General features: G+C 35.4%; 1 protein-coding gene across 1 annotated transcript; it reads left to right on the forward strand.

Annotated features, from left to right (window-relative positions):
- Positions 1 to 8,882: 8,882 nt before the first annotated feature.
- Positions 8,883 to 16,920, forward strand: LOC130940484 (protein PAT1 homolog). The gene is made up of 5 exons (XM_057868616.1): positions 8,883 to 9,273; positions 10,214 to 10,353; positions 10,635 to 10,691; positions 12,678 to 12,741; positions 13,987 to 16,920. Exons 1-5 carry the CDS (start codon positions 9,183 to 9,185, stop codon positions 16,290 to 16,292), a joined length of 2,658 nt encoding a protein of 885 aa, XP_057724599.1. The 5' UTR covers positions 8,883 to 9,182; the 3' UTR covers positions 16,293 to 16,920.
- The last annotated feature ends 3,749 nt before the right edge of the window (positions 16,921 to 20,669 follow it).

A 20,669-nucleotide genomic window follows, 5' to 3' on the forward strand; every position in this document is an offset into this window, starting at 1 on the left:
AGCAACTCAACACTTCTTTGGAAGACTTGAGTTACAAAATGGACTAACTAAGGGTGGAGCATCAAGAGCACTCCATCATTCTCCATGAGATTAGAGATCAAAGAGCTTTGAGGGAGGAGCAACAAAGGCAAGGAAGAGACATAGAGGAGCTCAAGCATTCCATTGGATCTTCAAGAGGAAGAACTAGCCGCCATCACTAAGGTGGACCTGTTCTTTAATTCCCTTGTTCTTATTTTTCTGTTTTTTGAATTTGATGCCTTATGTTCGTCTATGTTTGTGTCTTTATTACATGATCATTAGTGTCTAGTGTCTATGTCTTAAAGCTATGAATAATTCCATGAATCCTTCACCTTTCTTAAATGAAAAATGTGCCTAATTACGAAAGAACAAGAAGTACTTGGATTTCAAATTTTATGTTGAAATTACTTTAATTATTTTGATGTGGTGGCAATACTTTTTGTTTTCTGAATGAATGCTTGAACAGTGCATATTTTTTATAGTGAAGTTTATGAATGTTAAAATTGTTGGCTCTTGAAAGAACGATGAACAAAGAAAAATGTTATTGATAATCTGAAAAATCATGAATTGATTCTTGAAGCAAGAAAAAGCAGTGAAAAAAAAGTGGCAAAAATTAAAAGAAAAAGAAAAAGAAAAAGCAAGCAGAAAAAGTCAATAGCCCTTTAAACCAAAAGGCAAGGGTAAAAAGGATCCAAGGCTTTGAGCATTAATGGATAGGAGGGCCAGAGGAAATAAAATTCAGGCCTAAGCGGCTAAATCAAGCTGTCCCTAACCATGTGCTTGTGTCATGAAGGTCCAAGTGAAAAGCTTGAGATTGAGTGGTTAAAGTCGTGATCCAAAGCAAAAAGAGTGTGCTTAAGAACTCTGGACACCTCTAATTGGGGACTTTAGCAATGCTGAGTCACAATCTAAAAAGGTTCACCCAGTTATGTGTTTGTGGCATTTATGTATCCGGTGGTAATACTGGAAAACAAAGTGCTTAGGGCCACAGCCAAGACTCATAAAGTAGCTGTGTTCAAGAATCAACATACTGAACTAGGAAAATCAATAAAACTATCTAAAATTCTGAGTTCCTATAGATGCCAATCATTCTGAATTTCAAAGGATAAAGTGAGATGGCAAAACTGTTCAAAAGCAAAAAGCTACTAGCCCCGCTCATCTAATTGGGACTAAGTTTCATTGATATTGTGAGATTCATTGTATATTCTCTTCTTTTTATTCTATTTTGTTTTCAGTTGCTTGGGGACAAGCAACAATTTAAGTTTGGTGTTGTGATGAGTAGATAATTTATACGCTTTTTGGCATTGTTTTTAGATAGTTTTTAGTAGGATTTAGTTACTTTTTAGTATATTTTTATTAGTTTTTAAGCAAAATTTACATTTCTAGACTTTACTATGAGTTTGTGTATTTTTCTGTGATTTCAGGTATTTTCTGGCTAAAATTGAGGGACTTGAGCAAAAATCTGATTCAGAGGCTGAAAAAGGACTGTTGATGCTGTTGGATTCTGACCTCCCTGCACTCGAAATGGATTTTCTGGAGCTACAGAACCCCAAATGGTGCACTCTCAATTGTGTTGGAAATTCAACATCCTGGGCTTTCCAACAATATATAATATTCCATACTTTACTCGAGTTTTGATAATGCAAACTGGCGTTCAAACGCCAACTTCCTGCCCTATTCTGGTGTTAAACGCCAGAAACAGGATAGAAGTTGGAGTTAAACACCCAAACTGGCATAAAAACTGGCGTTTAACTCCAAGAAAAGTCTCTACACATGAAAGCTTCAATGTTCAGCCCAAGTACACACCAAGTGGGCCCAGAAGTGGATTTCTGCATCATTTACTTATTTCTGTAACCCTAGTAACTAGTTTAGTATAAATAAAACTTTTTACTATTGTACTCACATCTTTGGACGCTAAGTCCTTAGACAGATCTTTGGATCATCTTTTGATCTTTTGATCACTTTTGGGAGGCTGGCCATTCGGCCATGCCTGGACCTTTATCACTTATGTATTTTTAACGGTGGAGTCTCTACACACCATAGATTAAGGTGTGGAGCTCTGCTGTTCCTCGAGTATTAATGCAAAGTAGTATTATTTTTCTATTCAATTCAAGCTTATTATTATTCTAAGATATTCACTCGCACTTCAACCGGATGAATGTGATGATCCGTGACACTCATCATCATTCTCACCTATGAACGCGTGCTTGACAACCTCTTCTGTTTTATCTGCAATAGCTTGAGTGTGTATCTCTTGGATTCCTGGTCCATGTGTTTGATTGCCTCTCCTGACAACAGAGTCTTCGTGGTATAAGCTAGAATCAATTGGCAGCGTTCCTGAGATCCGAAAAGTCTAAACCTTGTTTGTGGTATTTCGAGTAGGATCTGGGAAGGGATGACTGTGACGAGCTTCAAACTCATGACTGTTGGGCGTAGTGACAGACGCAAAAAGATCAATGGATCCTATTCCAACACAAGTGAGAACCGACAGATGGTTAGCCCTATGTAACCCGTAGCTGGACCATTTTCACTGAGAGGAAGGGAGGTAGCCATTGACAACAGTGATGCCCGAACATACAGCTTGCCATAGAAAGGAGTATGAAGGATTGGATGAAGGTAATAGGAAAGCAGAGATTCAGTAGGAATAATGCATCTCCATATGCTTATCTGAAATTCCCACCAATGAATTGCATAAGTATCTCTATATTTATTTTATGTTTATTTATCTTTTAATTATCAAAACTCTATAACCATTTGAATCCGCCTGATTGAGATTTACAAGATGACCATAGCTTGCTTCAAGCCGACAATCTCCGTGGGGTCGACCCTTACTCACGTAAGGTTTATTACTTGGACAACCCAGTGCACTTGCTGGTTAGTTGTGTGAAGTGAAAAAGAGTTGAGATTACAATTGTGCACCAGTTTCTCACTGTCCAACCCCTTCTAACTTAAATTCTAAGCTATTTATACACTTTCTTTAATTGATTTTCAAGTCGTCTGGATTGGGATTTTGGCCTTTCTTGGAGTTGATTTGGCTGGCTTCCAATGCAGCTGAGAAGAGAGAGGTGCCAATTATGGAATTCTGATATCAACGTTGGAGTCAACGTTTTTAGGCAAACGTTGAGTTAAACGTTCTTTAGGAAAGATGGATTCTGGGGGCTGCAATCAACGTTTGACTCAACGTTGGGGTGCCAACGTTCGCCCATCCACGCGTGCGCGTGGCATACGCGTACGCGTGGATGGCACATTTTACAACTTCACGCGTTTGCGCTGCCTATGCGTGCGTGTGGATGCAAAATACCCAATTCCAATTTTTGAAAGCTTTTCGAAGTCGTTGGACCCAGTGTTTGAGTGGAAACGCTCCCTCCAACGTTAATTTATCCACGCGTGCGCGTCACCTACGCGTGCGCGTGGATTGCCAATATTCACGCTCACGCGTACGCATCGATGCGCTTTTTCCAAAATTGAGTTTTGAACTTCATTTCGCACACGTTGGCATCAACGTTGGACTGGCAACATTCCCTCTAACGTTGGCCTCTCCACGCGTGCGCGTATAGCACGGATACGCGTCACCACAATTTTTCCAATTTTTCCAAAAGCACATTACATCAAAACGTTGGAGGTAACATTGGCTTGCCAACATTCCCTCCAACGTTGGCACCAGAATTATGCAGAAATTTTGCTCTGCCTCTCCTTCCAACGTTTGAGGCAACGTTGGTGGTCAAACTTTGGCCAGCAACGTTGTTTCTCTTCCTTCTTTCCATAGCCATTCTTTAACTTTCTTCCATGCCTTTCTTTACCTATCATCAAGCAACACATGCATCAAAGTCTTGCTAGATCACAAGAGATTGCATCATTCTTAGCACACAAGTAATTATGGCATAAATCTCATGAAAAAGCATCAAATTAACTATGTTTGAATCAATCAAGGTATGCATGAACTTTTAATCCAAATGCTTACTTATGGCGCAAGAAAGTGCATAAAACCTAATAAAATCAAAAGAAAAAGGCTAGTGAAACTAGCCTAAGATGCCTTGGCATCAAAAACTCATTTCGAAACAAGTACAGACTAAATGCACCTAATTTAAATCCAGAATAAATCGAAATTACTTAAAGATTGCGACACACAAACTTAATTCGAAAACAAACACACAAACAAAATTGAATCATGAACAAAAACACATCCAAATCCATCAAGTGATTTTGCAGCATTATGTGTTTCTTCTTCTTTATTTGATTAGATGAACAAGACAAGAAAAGAAGAACATTATGAGAAGTTTTGAGGAATTTTTTCTTCTTGTTTCTTCTTTTTTGTTTGATTTTTCTTCTCTTTTTCTTAGTTTTATTCCTCTCAAGATAGTGAAACAAGAATAATCATAATAAGATAATTCACTCAAAAATTAACTGAAATTATATTTAGAATAAATTGAAATTATATTCAGAATAAACCTAAAATTAAATTCATAATGTAAACTCATTTCAAAATAAGCACAGACCAAATGCATCTTATTTAAATCCAGAATGAATCAAAATTACTTAATGATTGCGACACTGATGAATCCATATTTGATGATGAATTTTGGATAGAATTGAATGGATTTCATCATATAAACTTGCACTTATTCCCTTTAATAGCATGTTTTTGAATCTTCCTCCCAAATTGTGCTTGATTATGAAAATATGCTCTCTTGTGCTTAGTTTGATCTATTTTTATTCCATTTACCTTCCATTCAATGCTTTGATGTGTTTGTGAGTTATTTCAGGTGGATAAGGTAGGAATGGGATGGAGAAAATGGAAGAAGAGCATGCAAAGTGGAGGAAACTTGAAAAATCAAAGGAGATGAGCTCAGAGACCTGTGCATGCGCACAGCCTCTTGTGCGTCCACACAGGAGCACAAGCAGAGTGCGTGGATCATTTTGAGCACATCGCGCGTCCCGCCAAGCATCGCCTAGTGTGCGTGTGCACAGCTACTTGTGCGTACGCACAGGTTGGAAATTTCGCAAAGTGTACAGACGCACACATTTGTGCGTCCGCACAGGTGTCCGCGCATGACCTCATTAGAAAAACACATGACTCGCGATTTGAGGGCTTTGGAGGCCCATCTTTGAAAATTTTCAAAAATAAACTAGACTTATAGAGCTTTAAATCAGTCAAAGTCTCATAGAAAAAAGCATTTTTCAGGAGAGAGTTATACTGATTACAAGTTTGCTTTTAAAAATTGGTTTCGCTGTCAAAATAGCTAAGAGCTCTATTCTTAAAACAAGCACAACTCCATTTACAAAATTTATAATAGTCTAAAATTTTGACACAAACAAGAAAATAGTCCAAGTCTCAATGTCGTTTTAGTACCACTCAAAATTATGGTCAGGATTGGGAGATATAAGCTTGGAAAGTTGCTGGTTTGATTATGTAGCAGCAGAAAATCAGTTTTAAAGTAATAAACTTCAAAAATTTATATCTCCTAATCCAACCGTAAACTTTAACCAAATTTTGTAGGATTGATCTACGCATCTCAGAGATTAAAGAAAAATTAATTTCATCAAATTGTGATGGTTAGATCGTTCCCAAAAAGCGTTTGAAGCTGTTGCCAGAAAATAGATTATGCAGAATTTTGCCAAACCTCAACTATCAAAATATTTTAACCCCAGCCCCTTTAAAACTTTCCTAATCTTACCATAGTGGCTCAAAACCAAACTCAACTACACCACATCATTCCTCAATACACTAGTTTACGATCTCCATAAAGTTTTCAATCTAACAACCCACGTTTAACACAACATCTTTAATATACATCATCATGATCATATCCAACAATTCAAGTTCAACATAACAATATACATACTCATCAATACCTACATCATCACACTTCAAATATCATCTTTCCACCATCATCAACTATATTCATGTCCCAAAACCAATGAATTTATCATGCTTCAACAAATCAAACATACATTGTCAACTAAACTACCAATCAAATCCAACATTCTCAATCCAACTTATCCTAGGTCGTCTAGCTTAAGTTTTCACAAGACATTACATATTAAATACGAGAAACCAAAACTATGCCTTAGTCGATTTCCACGTATTTTCCCGAGACACCACTAAGACACCAAACACAGCCCCAAAAGGTCCAAAGTCACCAAAGCACAAGCACCCAACCTCCACCAAGTTCCAAAGTTCACAATTAAAGCTCCAACATATACATATATACACCTAATTTCACATATATCACACATACATACCCAAATTCAATACTTAATACACAAATTCAAGGAATTAACTAGGGTTTTAGGATCCTCACCTTACCCAAGCATCATATAAGTAAAAGTGAAGATTTTTCTCAAGCTAATCGGGTCCTATAACATCAAGGAAGCAAAATCACACCACCACTTTAATAAATTTTGAAAATAGAAAGGGATAGAGCAACTATGGTAATAGAGTGACTTATCTATGAAATTGTTCCGATGGATTCGTAGAGTTCGACGCGGTGAACGCGTAGCCGTAAACAGTGCGGCGATCGGAGCTCAAAGCGAGAAGTTATCTGAGATTGATGTGGGAGTTAGGTTTTGGAGCTCTTCCTCCTCTTTGCTTGCATGCTCCACGGGTTCCTCTTTGAGGAAGAAGAAGAGTGAGCTGATGCTCATTAATTTAAGGGAGTTGGTTGGGCCTTGGGCCCAATACGGGTCCAGTTTGGCATGTTTGGCTCAATCTTGGGCCAAACTCTTTAAAATTAGTGTTAAGATTCTTATTTTAATTAGCTCGGTTACTTTAAACTATCAGATTCCATTTTCTACTTACTTTGATTAATAATCAATTTATTGGTTAGTTATTTACTAATTACTCGGGGTTTATAAGTTTAACCTAAATCTACCCTAATTCTAGAGAGAAGAGGGAGCTTCTCTCTCTAGAAAACTACCCTAAGACATGTTTCTAAACTACACTAATTGTTCCCCCTTTCTTCCTTCTTGATTTCAGCCTTAAATAGCTTCAGAAATGAGTTTGACTGAGCCTAGATGAGCTCATAAATCGTCCCCAACGTATTCACTTTAATGAGGTCACGTGACCAGCGTCACGCGTGCATATCGATTGACAGATTTCCCCCTCACATGTACACGTGGGTCACGCGTGCGCGTCACCTTGAGTTCTCTAAATGCTCATTTTTTCATGAATTCTCCACTTTGCATGCTTTTCTCTTCACTTCTTCCATCCAATCCTTGCCTTATAAGCTTGAAATCACTTATCAAACATATCAAGGCCTCGAATGGAATTAAAGTGAATTAAAATTAGCTAATTAAAGGCCTAAAAAGCATGTTTTTCACTCTTAAGCACAAATTAGGAGAATTTCACAAAACATACTATTTCATTGAATAAATGTGAGATAAGTTGATAAAATCCACCAAATTCAACACAAGATAAACCATAAAATTGGGGTTTATCAATGACCCAATCGATTATGCCAAGTTATAAATTCATTTGGGCTAGTAAACTTCTAGTTTACAATGGCATGTGATTCAATTGCATTAATCTTGGTATAATATAACCTAGATGAAAGTGAGGATAACTTTTCTAATATAACCTTTTTATTTAAATAATGAGTTATGATATATAATTAAGTACTCAATTGCACTAATCGTGCTGATAACGTGTTATGAAATAAATAACTAAGAAAGATATAATAAATATAAAATAATTAAATATAAATAGAAGACTCTTGTATTAATATTCGTCAATATAATTATTTCACTATAATAGAAGTAATTTATATATATACCAGTATACTGCCACTTAAAAACCCACAAGAAAAATAGGAAAGAGAGAGTTTTATATCATAGAGAAAGATAGGAGAATATTCATTATTATTATTATTGATGGTGTATCTTCTTGTCTTAGAACTTTGCTCCTGTATTTATACACGTACATGGTCAGTATTTTTAAATTTCATTAAATATAATTTTATCTTGAAAATCTGAGTCTTATAAAAAATGGACATCCACCTCAAACTATCTTATCACAATAAAAGATAAATTTTTCTTTACTTTTTTCTTCTAATAAAATAGGACTTATTCTCTCTACAATATTACTTGTTTTTCAGGTTTTTTCGTCTTATTATTAATTAAAAATATTTCTTTCTGTAATTGTAATTATCAATTTATCAAAATTAAATTTTTTGCATACTTATTATGAAATGCATTATTCATTTTGGTAAAAAAATCATTTAATTACTCTCTTATTTTCTATAATTTTATTAAATTTATAATTAAATTTTTTATATTTTAAAAATTTTTAATTAATTTTTTATATTAATTTTAATTTTATAATTAAATTCTTATTATGACAAAAATATTAGAGATGATCAAATTTTTTCCTTCAAATTAAAGGTATTTATATTTAAAAATTTAATCAAATTCTTTAATCACATATTTTTTACAAAAATATTCTATTAATTTTAATATTTTTTATACGATAATATTTTAATTACAAAAATTAAAAAATTATATAAAAATTTAATTAAAAATTTTTAAAATATAAACATTTAATTATAAATATAATAATATTATAAATATTTACAGAATAAGTAAACCGAGAAAAAGAGAGGGACAAGTAGTTCATCACTCTTAATTGTGACTTACGCAACATTAAATAATTTAGGAGAATTGGCATATGGCATAAAATTACAATAATTGAGGGTGGAGCTGGAGAGTATCGCAAGGTCAAATCCGTCATTACGCATCTGATATTGCATGCTGGCAACGCGAAAATGTCTCGTCTCGTTTTTTAATTACATGAAAAAGAAAAAACCAAAAATTAAAAACAAAAAAACAAAAACAAAAAACAAAACAAACTCAAAACAAAATTCTACAATAAATTTCGATCAATATCTTCTCCGTAGGGTTCCTCTCTCTCTTTCTCCCTCTCTCTCTCTTCCGTTTCTCTCTGATCCAAATCGAAGCCATTTTTTGTTCTTTTGTACTCGATTCTCAGCGTAGATCTTTGCGTTTCTTCTTCTCCTTCTCCCAATTTGGCTTCTTTTTTCGGTTTAGCTGAAACACTCTGAGGAGAAGGAGGGAAACAACGAATAGTGTTTCAAGATTCCACCTTTTTGCGCATTTGATGCTGTTTTCTCGTTGAAGCTTCAATCTTTTGCAATTTACCCTGGTTTTTCATGGTGGATATGGATGTTTTTGGAGCTGGGGGTGATCTTGGAGCAGCTCCTAGCACACAGGATCTTAGGCAATTAGGGGGTGCTTCCTCAGGTTTGCTTCGCCGTTCTTAGATTCATTGCCTTGTTTTATTTTAGCATTTTTTTTCTCTTTCATTGGTGTTTCTTTCTTTGGTCTCTGATTCAGCTTGTTCCTGTAGATCTAGTCTGTTTTAGCCACTAATTTGTTATGAAGTATTGGCAAATTTGATGCTTGAATAGTTACTACCACGTTAGTGGAATTGTTCTGCTTTGTGTTCCAAAGGTGTTTATTTATGTGTTGTACTCAGTTCAGAGCAGCTCAATGATCAACCATTTGAGTTTGGGGTAGAATATTCTTTCATGTTCCGTAGGGTAGCTGAACCAGGAGATTGGGCTAGAGTTGACAGTTCTGTAAATGCTTGAAAATTTCCCCTGCTGAAGTGTTGGTTATAGCTTATGATTTGGAATGTTTGTGAGGTTTTGTTGCCTTATTTGAGCTTATGCTGTCGTTGCCTGGCGCTTTTGTGTGTGCGTATTTGCGGGGTTGGGATGTTGGGGGTTGTCAATTGAGGAGAAGATTGGTTTATGTGTTGCTTACTCTGGTTGGTTCAGTAGCCAAAAGGACAAAACAGATAGTGCATTATTGTCGAGCTTGTAGTAGCTTTTATCCATATCAATGTCTTAATGTAGCGTAATGTTTGTGTTGATATCTTTTCCATTTTATAGTGGAAGGTTTTGTTGTACTCCAATGATGTTTGCTTTCCGTTCAAAATTAAAATTATTATACCATTTTTTCTTACCTGTACATATTAAGTTAGTTAATTTTCTCTTATCTTTTATTTCTTGTCTTTTTGGTGAGTGTGAGCTTATCTAATTTTTGTTTTTATATTTATTTTGTTATTGCTGTTGTTATCTTGGTCACATGGGAATTCTCTGTTCTGTATGCATTATCTCTGGTACTTTTCACGTTAGGGAATTGGTAAACAGTTTTTAACTGAAATTATGTTTTGCAGAAGGAGCAGTTTTTGATGCATCACAATATGCGTTCTTTGGTAAAGATGCTGTCCAGGAAGTTGAATTGGGAGGGTTAGAAGATGACGATTATTTGCCTCCAGTTGAATCTAAAGAGGATTTCTTTTTCAATAGAGATGAGGTTGTTTTTTAATCTCGTGTTGATTCCCCTTCCCCTGCCCCCTTCTATCCCCATGTCATCATATTTTGTTTTCTTTTCCATCTGGTCCCGTCCTCTATACTCCCCTCACCAAAAAGAGAAAAGAAGGGGGGGGGGGGGGGAGATTGGAAGCAGTGGATATTTTATTTATTTTACTTATTACATTTTAAGCTGAATCACTTGGTGGGATAAGGTTTTGTTTTTGCTATTTGTTATAGAGATTTGCTAGATATTGTCAATTGACTATTTCTTTTTCTGTGAAGGCTGAGGATGTAAGATCGCTTTCCAACATTGATGATCTCACCACTACTTTTATGAAGGTAATCTTGACATGATTGATTTGTTGAATGCTGCTTGATTATTGTGTGATGATCATAATTTGCTTGAATTCATTGGGTAAGAGAGAGAATCATTCTTTTTTGAATAAATTTTTTTCCCTTTTTTCCCTCTCGTAAAATTAATGTTGTAATCATGCAATGCTTCAAAAATATGTTGCATGGCATGAGTTGAGAAAGGAGGAAATAAATGTGAAGGCAGAGCTTTGGAAACAAACTTTAGTAGTATATGGTTTTCATTTAAGTACTTCATACATAAGTTCAGCTGGAAGTGAGCTAATGCTAACTTGGATGTTAGAATCAGATATCACACCTTCCAGGAAGCCGGTTATTTACATATCTTTCTTATTCGTAATAGGAGAGTACAACTTGAAATTTAAAGGGGAGTTTTGTTGTATAGCTATTAGACTGGCAATATTGTATGAGAAATAGATGTTGAATTATAAAAGCTAAGGATTATGACATAGAGTGGACCTTCCTCTGTTTGACTAGACAACAGACATTTGTAGTGCGCATAAAATTAAAGGCTGAGAATTAGAGAGTATTTGACACAAATATTCCGGACAAACGGGGAAGTGATAATATAGAGAGGGTTAGTGGGTAGCTATCATTGTTAGAAAACAACCTGGGAATCTACTTGGAGAACTTTGGGATTCAGAATGAAACAATGAACAGTTTGAGAATAGTCTTCAATGATTAGGAATTAGGATTTGAGGGAATGAGATTCATGATTTTTGGACTTTCTGGGAAACACAGTAAACCTGTTTTTATGCTATTATAGAAATGGCTTGTGTTTGACCTCAGGCTTGGCCTGACATGTAACCTAAACAAAAAAAGCTTTCATTGTGATCTGACCTGGCAATGAATTTTCAGAGGGGTTTTTGAATTGTGATAAACGTGGTAGGACTTGGTCTGCAATTGGGAACAAAGATGCTGTTGATTGCACTAGATTGTTGGCTGTCAAGTGACTACTTTTAATATATTCATTTAATATAGTCAATTTCTCTAATTTGTCCATGGATTATTGAACCATGTGAAGTTGTGCCTGAATTGCTTTTCATCTAGAAATCCTATTCACTCTCTATAAATGATAGGCCCTTGCATCATCAATGATGGAGTTGAAAATTTGAAATCCCTGTTTGAACCAAAACGGTGTGGCACACAGTTCATATATGTAAAAAGTATTCAAACGTAGTCACATAATCGATTATTTTAAAAAGTGATCACACAAATAAGGATTATTAAAATAAGTTTATTTTTTCAGTGTTCTCAGACACACCTGAGGTAAGTAGAGATTCTAAGTTTTGGCCATTTAGGATGTACTTTCTAGTGATTGTTAGTAAAATGGATTTCTGAACTCCATTAATGAGTTTTGTTATTGTCAATGCAGTATGCCATTTTTTTAAAGTTTTTTTAATATTTTTTTATCCTTTTCCCCATTTCCTCCTTTAGCCTGCCTGGCAAAATATTTCCTGTTGATAAGTCCACTTATTTTGTGATGTAAATGAAAATGATTAAAGTAAAAGTGGAAGAGTTGGCTAATGAAAGCTTTATCTGATTATTATGCTTCCTTTGGCAGTTTAAAGTTAGTTGAATGTTTTTGGTGTTATCAGACACAAAACTCAGAGATTTGATATTTTCTTTATATGATCTATATGTGCTTTTCAGAGGATGTTTTGCCTACATTTGGTGTGTAAAGCTCATGATTTTTTTAGAGGATTTCTTTCTTAGACATTTTGAGAGATTGAAAAGCTAGGGAAGATCCTTTTCTTCCCTTTGTCTTTTGTTCTTTTCTGTCTTAGTTTGTCTTTAATCCCAAAAATAAAATGTTCAAGATAACATGTTCTCAATTTTGTTATCTAGCTTCTGTTATGAATTTGATCTTATGCTTCTCTGTGTGGGTTTTCATATGCTTTGCTTTATGTATATTAATAGCTTCTTTATTGTTACTGTTATTAAATATAATTTCAGTTGAACAAGAATGTGAGTGGACCAAGAAGTCCAGGAGTTATTGGCGATCGAGGATCACGAGAAAGTGAGTAAAGCAACTGTTTTTTCCTTATCTCAAATTTTTTTTGAAATTTTTATACTCGTTTAACATCACTCATTGATATTCTATTTTCATTTATTATACTCCTAGTGTCCTACATCTGACAGGAAAAATTCTTGACTAATGGTTTTTTCTTGTTAAAAGTTGGTAGCAAAAATGTATAGATGGTAACTATTCAGAGTATTCAGTAGAGTGAAGATAGATTTTGGAGAGAAAAGAGTCTCTCCATTACCCTTTAGCACATATATTCATTCTGTATTCGCTAGGTTATACTGATATCAGGCGAAAGCTGTGGAATAGAATCATCTTACTTGTTCTTGCACTGTTTCTACCTTCTCTCCCTCTAGTTCTAGTCCAGGATAATCATATTTTGGCCACTTATCTGTGAAGTAACTGAAGTATAAGTTAAATATTTAGTAATTATCGGGATTCAGGATAATACTTGGTTTTTCTTCAATTGGCTTTTGTTAATACGGACATAGAAGGATAACATAGTTTGGTTTATGCGCACATACAGACACAGCCATAATCTGATCATTTTGCAAATTGCCCCAAGTTTCTGTACATTGATGACGTTGCTTAACAGCAAGAACCTAATTTTTCTTATAATGTTGGAAGTTTGTTGGAACTAAATAGCAACTGAAAAAAAAATTGATTTGATTATTTTCGCTCTAGGATTTTGTCTGCTCCTAGAGAAATAATGTTCGCTGCTGATATGGTTCTTTTGCATTTTATCCCTCTCTTTCTTCCCTCTTTTAAAGCATTTAACATCATGAGCCTCTTTACTCACACTTTGTATACCTTCCCTATCCTCTGAATATGTCACGGGGAACTTCGATAATAAATATGCAGCAAATCATAGGTTTACGCAAACCATATTTTCATTATTAAATTTTTGGCTTTGCTGCAAGCTTATTTGTAATTGGTGATCTAACATTCTTCAACTAAATGATCTGTTGAAATGGCAACTTCAATATTTGAGTGTATGAATGAAAATACTTTCTTATAGCTATACATGCTCTTTCATCAAAGGAATTGCCTTTAGTATTGTGAATTTAGGTTTGATTGTGTGCGTGTGCATGTGAAACCCACTTGTAAGAATAGATTGTATAAGATGTTGGTACGTTCTGTTTTTACAGTGACTAGTTTTAGCATGTATATTCCTCCCTCTTAACTAATGCAATCTGTTTTTCGGCACTGGACTGAATTATATATTTTATTTTTACGCAGATTCGACTTCTGAATGGCCACAAAGGGATGATATGAACTGGCCTGACCACATGAATGCTTATGATAGTGAAGGTTCTCTGGATGGCAAAAGATGGTCATCGCATCCCCATTCTTCTCTCGCCCATTTAAATGAACCTAAGCCCTTGTACAGAACGTCTTCCTATCCTGATCAGCAAAGGCAGCCACAACAATACCAACTCCAGCATCGCTCTAGTGAACCCGTTGCTAACTGGCTTGATCAACTTTTTTATGAAACTGAAACATCTCAGGATGGCAAAAGATGGTCATCACAGCCACATTCCTCCTTCCCTCAGCTACAAGAATCAAAGCCTTTGTACAGAACATCTTCATATCCTGAAAAGCAGCCGGAGCTTACTCGTTATTCCAGTGAACCAATTTTGGTACCAAAGTCTTCATTTACTTCTTTTCCTCCTCCTGGTGGCAGGTCTCAGCAGACTTCTCCTAGTCATAGTGCAAGCCACTTGAACATTTCATATCATGCTGGAGGAGCTCAGATGGGACTTTCATCTCAAAATCTATCTCATCTTTCTAATTCTGCACTACAGTTGAGTGGATTAAACCATGGGTCTCATTTTGGTGGAAACATGCGCCAGTTTCCTACTGGTTCTGCTCTTCAGCGAATTCAGAATCAACTGGTCAACCAGGCAGCGTTATATCCTGGAGATCATTCAAACCTTCTTAGTAATATGTTGCAGCAGCAATTACACCTTCACAATGGATCAATATCTCCACACTTAATGACTCAATTACAGCAACAGCAACACAGATTGCATCATCCTGTTCAGCAATCTGCAAGCTATTTATCAGGTTTCAAGTCCCATTTATTTAACCCCCACCTTTCTTCTAGCTCGTCTCTTGGAAAATATGAACATATGCTTGGTCTGGGTGATGTTAGAGATCATAGACCAAAATCAAATCAAAAAGGAAAACATAGTCTCCGTTTCTCCCAACAGAATTCTGATGCCAGTAGCCAGAAGAGTGAAAGTGGTTCATTACAGTTTAGGTCCAAATATATGACAAGTGATGAAATTGAGAGTATTCTTAGAATGCAGCATGCTGTGACTCATAGTAATGACCCGTATGTGGATGACTATTATCACCAAGCTTGTCTTGCAAAAAAGGCTCCTGTGGCGAAGTCAAAAAATTTGTTTTGCCCAACCCAGATAAGGGAAGTTCCTGCTCGATCTCGTTCTAATTCTGATCAGCATGCTTTTCTCCAGGTTGATGCCATGGGTAGGATTACATTCTCATCTATTCGACGCCCTCGGCCTCTTTTGGAGGTTGATCCTCCAAACTCTTCTGTTACCAGTAGCTCTGAGCAAGGCATTTCAGAAAAGCCTCTTGAACAGGAGCCTATGTTTGCAGCTAGAGTCACAATTGAGGATGGTCTGTGTTTGCTCCTTGATGTAGATGATATTGATCGTTTCCTAAAGTGTAATCAGCTACAAGATGGGGGAAGCCAATTAAGACGAAGACGACAGGTCCTGTTGGAAGGATTAGCAACTTCACTTCAGCTTGTTGACCCACTGGGGAAAAATGGACATAAAGTTGGACTTGCTGCTAAGGATGATGTAGTTTTCTTGAGATTAGTATCTATTGCCAAGGGACGTAAGCTCCTTGCAAAGTATCTTCGGTTGCTTCTTCCTGGTAGTGAACTTATGAGGATAGTCTCTATGGCAATCTTCCGTCATCTAAGATTCTTATTTGGTGGTCTCCCTGCAGATCCAGCATCTTTGGAGACTACAAGTAACCTTGCCAAAATTGTCTGCCAATGTGTTCAAGGAATGGATCTTGGTGCTCTCAGTGCTTGTCTTGCAGCAGTTGTTTGTTCTGCGGAGCAGCCTCCTCTTCGTCCTCTTGGAAGCTCTGCTGGAGATGGGGCTTCTCTTATTTTAGTATCTGTTCTTGAGAGGGCTACTGAACTTCTAACTGATCATCATGCTGCATGCAACTACAATATGGGTAATCGTTCGTTTTGGCAGGCCTCATTTGATGAATTCTTTGGCCTTCTGACGAAGTATTGCATGAATAAATACCAAAGTATCATGCAATCCCTGCTTATACAAAATCCAGCAAATGTCGATGACATTGGATCGGATGCAGCTAAAGCAATTAGTAAGGAAATGCCTGTTGAACTCCTTCGTGCAAGTCTCCCTCACACTGATGACCGCCAGCGGAAGTTATTACTGGATTTCGCACAGCGCTCGGTTCCTGTGGTTGGATTTAACAATAATGCAGGCAGTAGCGGCGGCAGTCATGTGAACTCAGAGACAGTGCTAAGTTGAAGAGACAAAGCTTACCTACCGAATGGCTTTTGGGTGAAAACCACATTGAATGTCTTGCGGACATCCTTGCATCTGTTGTTCTGTTATATGTGGAAACTATCTCAAAATTGAATGTGACTTGCATCTGTGGTGGGGTTCTTCTGCCTTACCTCGTTTATCTTACATCTTACATATCATAATGCCAATAATGATGTGCAGCATTGTGATTTGCAATCAGGCCCGTGATGATGATGTTCTTGGCTTGATCTGTTCCCTCATGTCTTTACTTTTACTTTTGACAAGGGGAGCCTTATTTTGTTATTATGTGTGGCTGTTAGGAAAAAACATTAGCGGTTAGCATGTACAGGTCTTAGGTACATATTTGGTTCCCATGTTTCCTTATTATTATTACATACACAAGGAATGGGGTGGGCTGTGTACTTGTGTTCACATGGTTACCTGTGATATATAACCATTTCAACTGGAACGTGGCATGGACCATTGGGGATGTTGCAAATTTCGCTGAGAAACGGGCTCTAACAATGTGGCGTTGCTGAAAAATTCAAAAGTTCAAAAGCACTGTACCGGAGAATAAGTTAATATTGACCTTGATTGCATAATTTTATAATCTTTTCATCACTGTTAACAATTTGTAGATATGTCATGTATTTCGTTACTTATGAGGCGACTTAAATTTCATCCTCTAACTGTTTCTGACTTTTGCATGATTTCCCTAGGAAATATATTATTTCATTTAGCACTTGCACATTTAGTAATATATGTTGAATTTTGAATGTTGAATAATAGGGCTCTACAATGCGCTATTCTTATCGAGTTATCGGGATATTGATACTGATAGCAATGGTTTTACTCCTTGGTAGTCTTTTTCTTTTGGTATGTATTGTTCTGACATTTATATAAAAGAAAGATGGAAGCATTAAATTTTAAAATCAACGATGCGAGTATCTATAAAAATGAGCTTGGATAATAGAAAGAGAAGTCCATATAATTTATTTTGGTGTTTTATGGACCTCACTATTTAAGATGGATGATACAGATTTGGTGCCTATACTCCAAGTAAAATTTGTACGGCTGTGTGCATTGTTGAGTAGGTGTCAATATAAATACGCTAGCACAGTTTGTTTTATATATGTAATGGATAATGGACGAATAGACAATGTATTGTTAGTTAAGATTACTTTGGTAGAAACATAATATTATATGTAGTGTTCAAAACGAAAACAATGCTCAAACTTTTGCTGAAACTGGCTCAAAAACAGCTTAACTTCTGTCGAAACATTATAATATACTTTTCTACAGTTACGAAAACAACTATTTTCTTCCCCTTGAAATAGATTTTTAATCAAGTTCCCAAACATGGTTTATGGGAAGATTATAAAAGATAACAAAATAAAATATGTAAGTTAAGTATTTTGTTTCTTCGAGTGTTATCACTCTAATCAAATTATATGCGTTGTTCAGCTACTAACTATGAAGCACGTACCGCACACAATACGACAAAGGACCCATGAAGACGATAATTTCAAATTTGTTAGATACAAAGCTATAGCAGATATATAAAATATAAAGAATTTATTAATAGATAATAATGATTTTGATATTGTATTGTTATTAAAGTATGATTTTTGCAATGTTTTTAATTTTTTATATCTAAACTCATTTTAAAAATATACACACAAAATATAAATCAAACATACCAACAAATAATTGTATGAGTGTGTGCAAATATGTCCGGTATAATTTAATATTTTTTATCTATGCATCCAAGCCTTATTGTTATCTAAGTCCAATTAAGCAAACCCAACATTAACAAAAATCACTCTCATTAAAAGAGCGTATACACGCGCCCGAAACCCCAAAAAACATTATCTGTTTCTTTGCGTTCTAATATGAAAAAGGTTAAATTACATAGTTGTCCCATACTTTTACTAAAATTATAAATTAGTCCTACACTTTAAAAATTTGTAATTAAGTCCGAGTACAAAATATAATTTTGTAATTAGATCCTCAGTGACGTTTATTGTAAAAAATAACGCACATTTATTACCATGATGATGTCCTCTTCTTCCTCTTCTCCCTTTTCTTCCTCCTTATTTCTTCAGCGTTTCTTTTCTTCTTCCATTCCCACCAACCACCCTGAGCCACCACCGCCAAAGCCTGCCCCCGTCCCCTTCTTCCATTTTTCCTTCTCTTCCCCTCTCTTCTATTTTTTTTCAGAAATTAATATAAAAATAGTAGCTTAATTTACCACAATCATATAAAAATAGCAACAAATCAACATATTATAATCCAATAATTGAATAGATAAAAAAAGAAAATTAAAAAAACTTTTCTGATAATGTAAAGACAAAACGTAGGAGAAGGAGAGGGAGACGAAGCACGACAATGCAGAGACTAGCAAGGGAGAGTAGCAGCGACGCAAGCCCTGTCAGATGAGAGAGGCAAGATGGAGGAAGGAAGCAAGACGGGACTCGTGAGCACAAATGCGGCGGACAGAGGTGAGAGACAGAGAGCGTTGGGATGAGGGTGCTGTTTTGGAAAGTGAAAAAGTGATAGAGAGAGAGCTAGGGAGGGGTGGGTGGGTTAGATAGCCTAGGAAGTTTTTGGTCATTTTTAAATGGTTAAATTATACAGTTGGTCCCTATACTTTCACTAAAATTACAAATTAGTCCCTACTGTCAAACACATGTAATTCACATGTTTAAAATAGCGAATATGCTGACGAATATTCTATTAAATCAAACGTTGTTTGAATGGTGGGGACTAAATTATTAAATTTAATTTTGTTTAGGGATCCAATTATAAACTTTTAAAGTGTAGGGACCAATCTACAATTTCAATGAAAGTATAGTGACCAACTATGTAATTTAACCTATGAAAAATCATTCATATCTCCTACTTAAAATTACAACAAAGAAATTTGAAATCTATCTCAAAATCTCTCAAAAATCTTTCAAATTTTCTGCGAAAACTATTACAATCCGGTAGTGCGTTTGAGATCATACAAAAAAAAAAAACACAGAAAAAACAACAAAGATTCCTCAAGTTACTGACAAAACTACTTGTTCATTATGTTCAGTTTTCTCCTTCGCATTTCTCGTATTTCTACTAGTTCGATTAAGGGTTCAGTGGATCGAGTTCCTTCATTTAGTAGATCGAGTTTCTCTGATTCAATGTTTTCATTTTTCTTTGTAAATAGGGCATATAATGAAACTGTGTTGTTAGTTTATTAGTTCTGATAAATAATTTTGGTTCATTTCTTAGTTTAATTGAGGTTCATTTGGATTCAGGAATGAATTTGATATGTTTTTGTTGATAATTGAGTCTTTTTGATTGCTTGTTCAAATCTGAACTAATTTTAGTTCATTTGTGTGTTAATTGAGGTTCACTTAATACTGTTGATAAGTATTGACCAAATATGTTATTTCTTAAGTAATTTTGGTTCATTTCTTAGTTTAATTGAGGTTCATTTGGATCCAGGAATGAATTCGATGTGTTTTTGTTGAAAATTGAGTCTTTTTGATTGCTTGTTTAAATATGAAATAATTTCAATTTATTTGTATCGTTAACTGAGGTTCACTTTATGCTGCTGATAAGTATTGACTAAATTTTTTATTCCTTACAGCCAAAATGAGAAAGAAGACCATCTCAGAAAAGGAAAAGCCGCTTTATGATGTAAGCATATACACATTAAATTAACTCTATTTTTGTATTCTAAATATATCATATAACAAAATATTTCAACTCCTTGTAGAAAACTCACGATTTGAGATGCTCAACGAGAATGATAGCTAAGGTATTCGCCAACATGGGTGTTCGAAAGAAAGCTATCGTCGAGGAAATGAGATTTGGTGCATTGAGCCATATCCCGTAATTGAATGTCTCGCACAAGCTTTTGAGGGAATTGATACTTTCTTTTGATCTCTATAACGCTTTCTTGGATACGCGCTATGGAAAAATCTACATAACTCCTGTCAAGATAAGAGATGCACTGGGACTAAATTCAAGCAGTATTATACTTTTCAGTTTTTAAATTTGTATTTTTTCTTTTTGATTTTTTGTTATTTTTATATTAATTTGTTTATATTAAAGTATTTCGGTGCTGGTATTATTGTAGGGGCTAATTTTCCTGAAAAAGTTATGTACAACAAACTGAATGAGCAACAGAAGGAAATTATTGACAGCTTCAAAGGTGCTACTTTGGCGTCTTTGACAAAATCTATGATGGAGATGAGTGTTGAAGGGGAGAAAAACCTGCTGAAATTCAAGACGATGTTCTTCTTCTTCATCCAGAAATGCTTTCTGTTGCAGACAACAATAAGCACAGTCTTCCCAATCCATAAGTCACATGTCCTTCATGTGGAGATAGTTCGAGAA

This window comes from Arachis stenosperma, chromosome 7, assembly GCF_014773155.1.
Source record: "Arachis stenosperma cultivar V10309 chromosome 7, arast.V10309.gnm1.PFL2, whole genome shotgun sequence".
In the NCBI taxonomy this organism is placed as follows: Eukaryota; Viridiplantae; Streptophyta; class Magnoliopsida; order Fabales; family Fabaceae; genus Arachis; species Arachis stenosperma.

Excerpts from the sequence above, each read along its gene's own strand:
- LOC130940484 (XM_057868616.1), top strand. The coding sequence starts at position 9,183 with ATGGTGGATATGGATGTTTTTGGAGCTGGGGGTGATCTTGGAGCAGCT. Across the intron at positions 9,274-10,213 it reads ATTAGGGGGTGCTTCCTCAG|AAGGAGCAGTTTTTGATGCA; the intron begins GTTTGCTTCGCC and ends TATGTTTTGCAG. Across the intron at positions 10,354-10,634 it reads TCTTTTTCAATAGAGATGAG|GCTGAGGATGTAAGATCGCT; the intron begins GTTGTTTTTTAA and ends TTTTCTGTGAAG.